This window comes from Bison bison, unplaced genomic scaffold (assembly GCF_000754665.1).
Source record: "Bison bison bison isolate TAMUID 2011002044 unplaced genomic scaffold, Bison_UMD1.0 scf7180017864171, whole genome shotgun sequence".
NCBI lineage: Eukaryota > Metazoa > Chordata > Mammalia > Artiodactyla > Bovidae > Bison > Bison bison.
Window position 1 is genome coordinate 4,172,918 of NW_011494743.1, and position 1,108 is coordinate 4,174,025.

General features: G+C 54.5%; 1 protein-coding gene across 1 annotated transcript in view; it reads left to right on the forward strand.

The window, feature by feature from the left end:
* Positions 1-431: 431 nt before the first annotated feature.
* The window catches only part of JAGN1 (jagunal homolog 1 (Drosophila)), a 3,005-nt gene continuing 2,328 nt past the window's right edge, over positions 432-1,108 (forward strand). Inside the window, exon 1 of the mRNA XM_010842096.1 lies at positions 432-672. Within this exon, the coding sequence (XP_010840398.1) occupies positions 584-672 (89 nt within the window). The 5' untranslated portion in view covers positions 432-583. The remainder of the gene's footprint in view (positions 673-1,108) is intronic.

Sequence of the window (1,108 nt, forward strand, 5' to 3'; positions counted from 1 at the left end):
TGGTCCTCAGTTGTATCAGGAGGCATAAGGACTCTGTCTCACTCGTGGGCAAGTATTTAGTTAACGGGGTGCCTACCAGGTTTCTCTACTGTAAAGTTACCATTTCTTCTTGCAGAGATTAATCTGTGGGGAGATACTTTGAAACAATGTGGAAGATGCATACGCTTGAGAAAGTCATAGATCCCTTCCACGCGTCAGTTTCCCCATCTGAGAAGTGGAGACAGAGACGTCTGAAACTTGAATTCGAGCTTAAGGAAGTGAAAATGCTCGAGAGACTGGAGAATCAGCTTCAGCCCTTGGCAAAACCCCCAAACACTAGGAGTTAATTTTTTGAGCACTCCAAAGGACGGGGAGAGACGCCCAAGGCTGAGCCGAGACTGGAAACGCTCGCGTACGCGTGCGCAGGAACGTGACCACAGAGTTGGTCCTCCAGAGACAGAGAGGCCGGAAGTTGTCTTCAAAGAAGCACTAGACTGTTGGGTTGGGTGAGCTGAAGCTCTACGAACAGGGTCGGCAGGCAGTTCCGAGCGGTAGTCGCGGCAGTTCGTCGGCTTGAGGGGCTCCAGGAGTCTGGGTGGGGAAGATGGCGTCTCGGGCAGGCCCGCGAGCGGCCGGCACTGACGGCAGCGACTTTCAGCATCGGGAGCGCGTCGCCATGCACTACCAGATGAGGTATGAAGTGAGAAGAGGAGCCCGCAGGGCCAGAAACACAACGCCGGCCTGGTCTCAGGGTTTTGCTCCTCAGCCCGCCCTCGGGCACCTCCCAAGTCCCCTCCACCTGGCACAGTCCAGGGCCCGCCCCCAATGCCGGGAAGCCCCTTCACTCCTGTGAGTTCCACCCCTTGATCCCTCTGTACCCTGAGGGAGTCCGGGCCCTGGGGCGTGGTTATGTTGGCCCGGCTCTCCGACCTCGGGAACCTAACTCCTAATTGAGCCTCAGTTTAATCTGCCTTTTTGGTCTTGAAGAATTGGTGAGCCAATAATCTCGTGAGAATGTAACATAAAATCTAGCACTGAAGTCTCCTCAGTACGCGGTAGCTGTTAAATTTTGGGTCGTTTTGGGGTGTGGACCCTAACGTCGAGACTTTGCCTCAAACGAATTTTATGG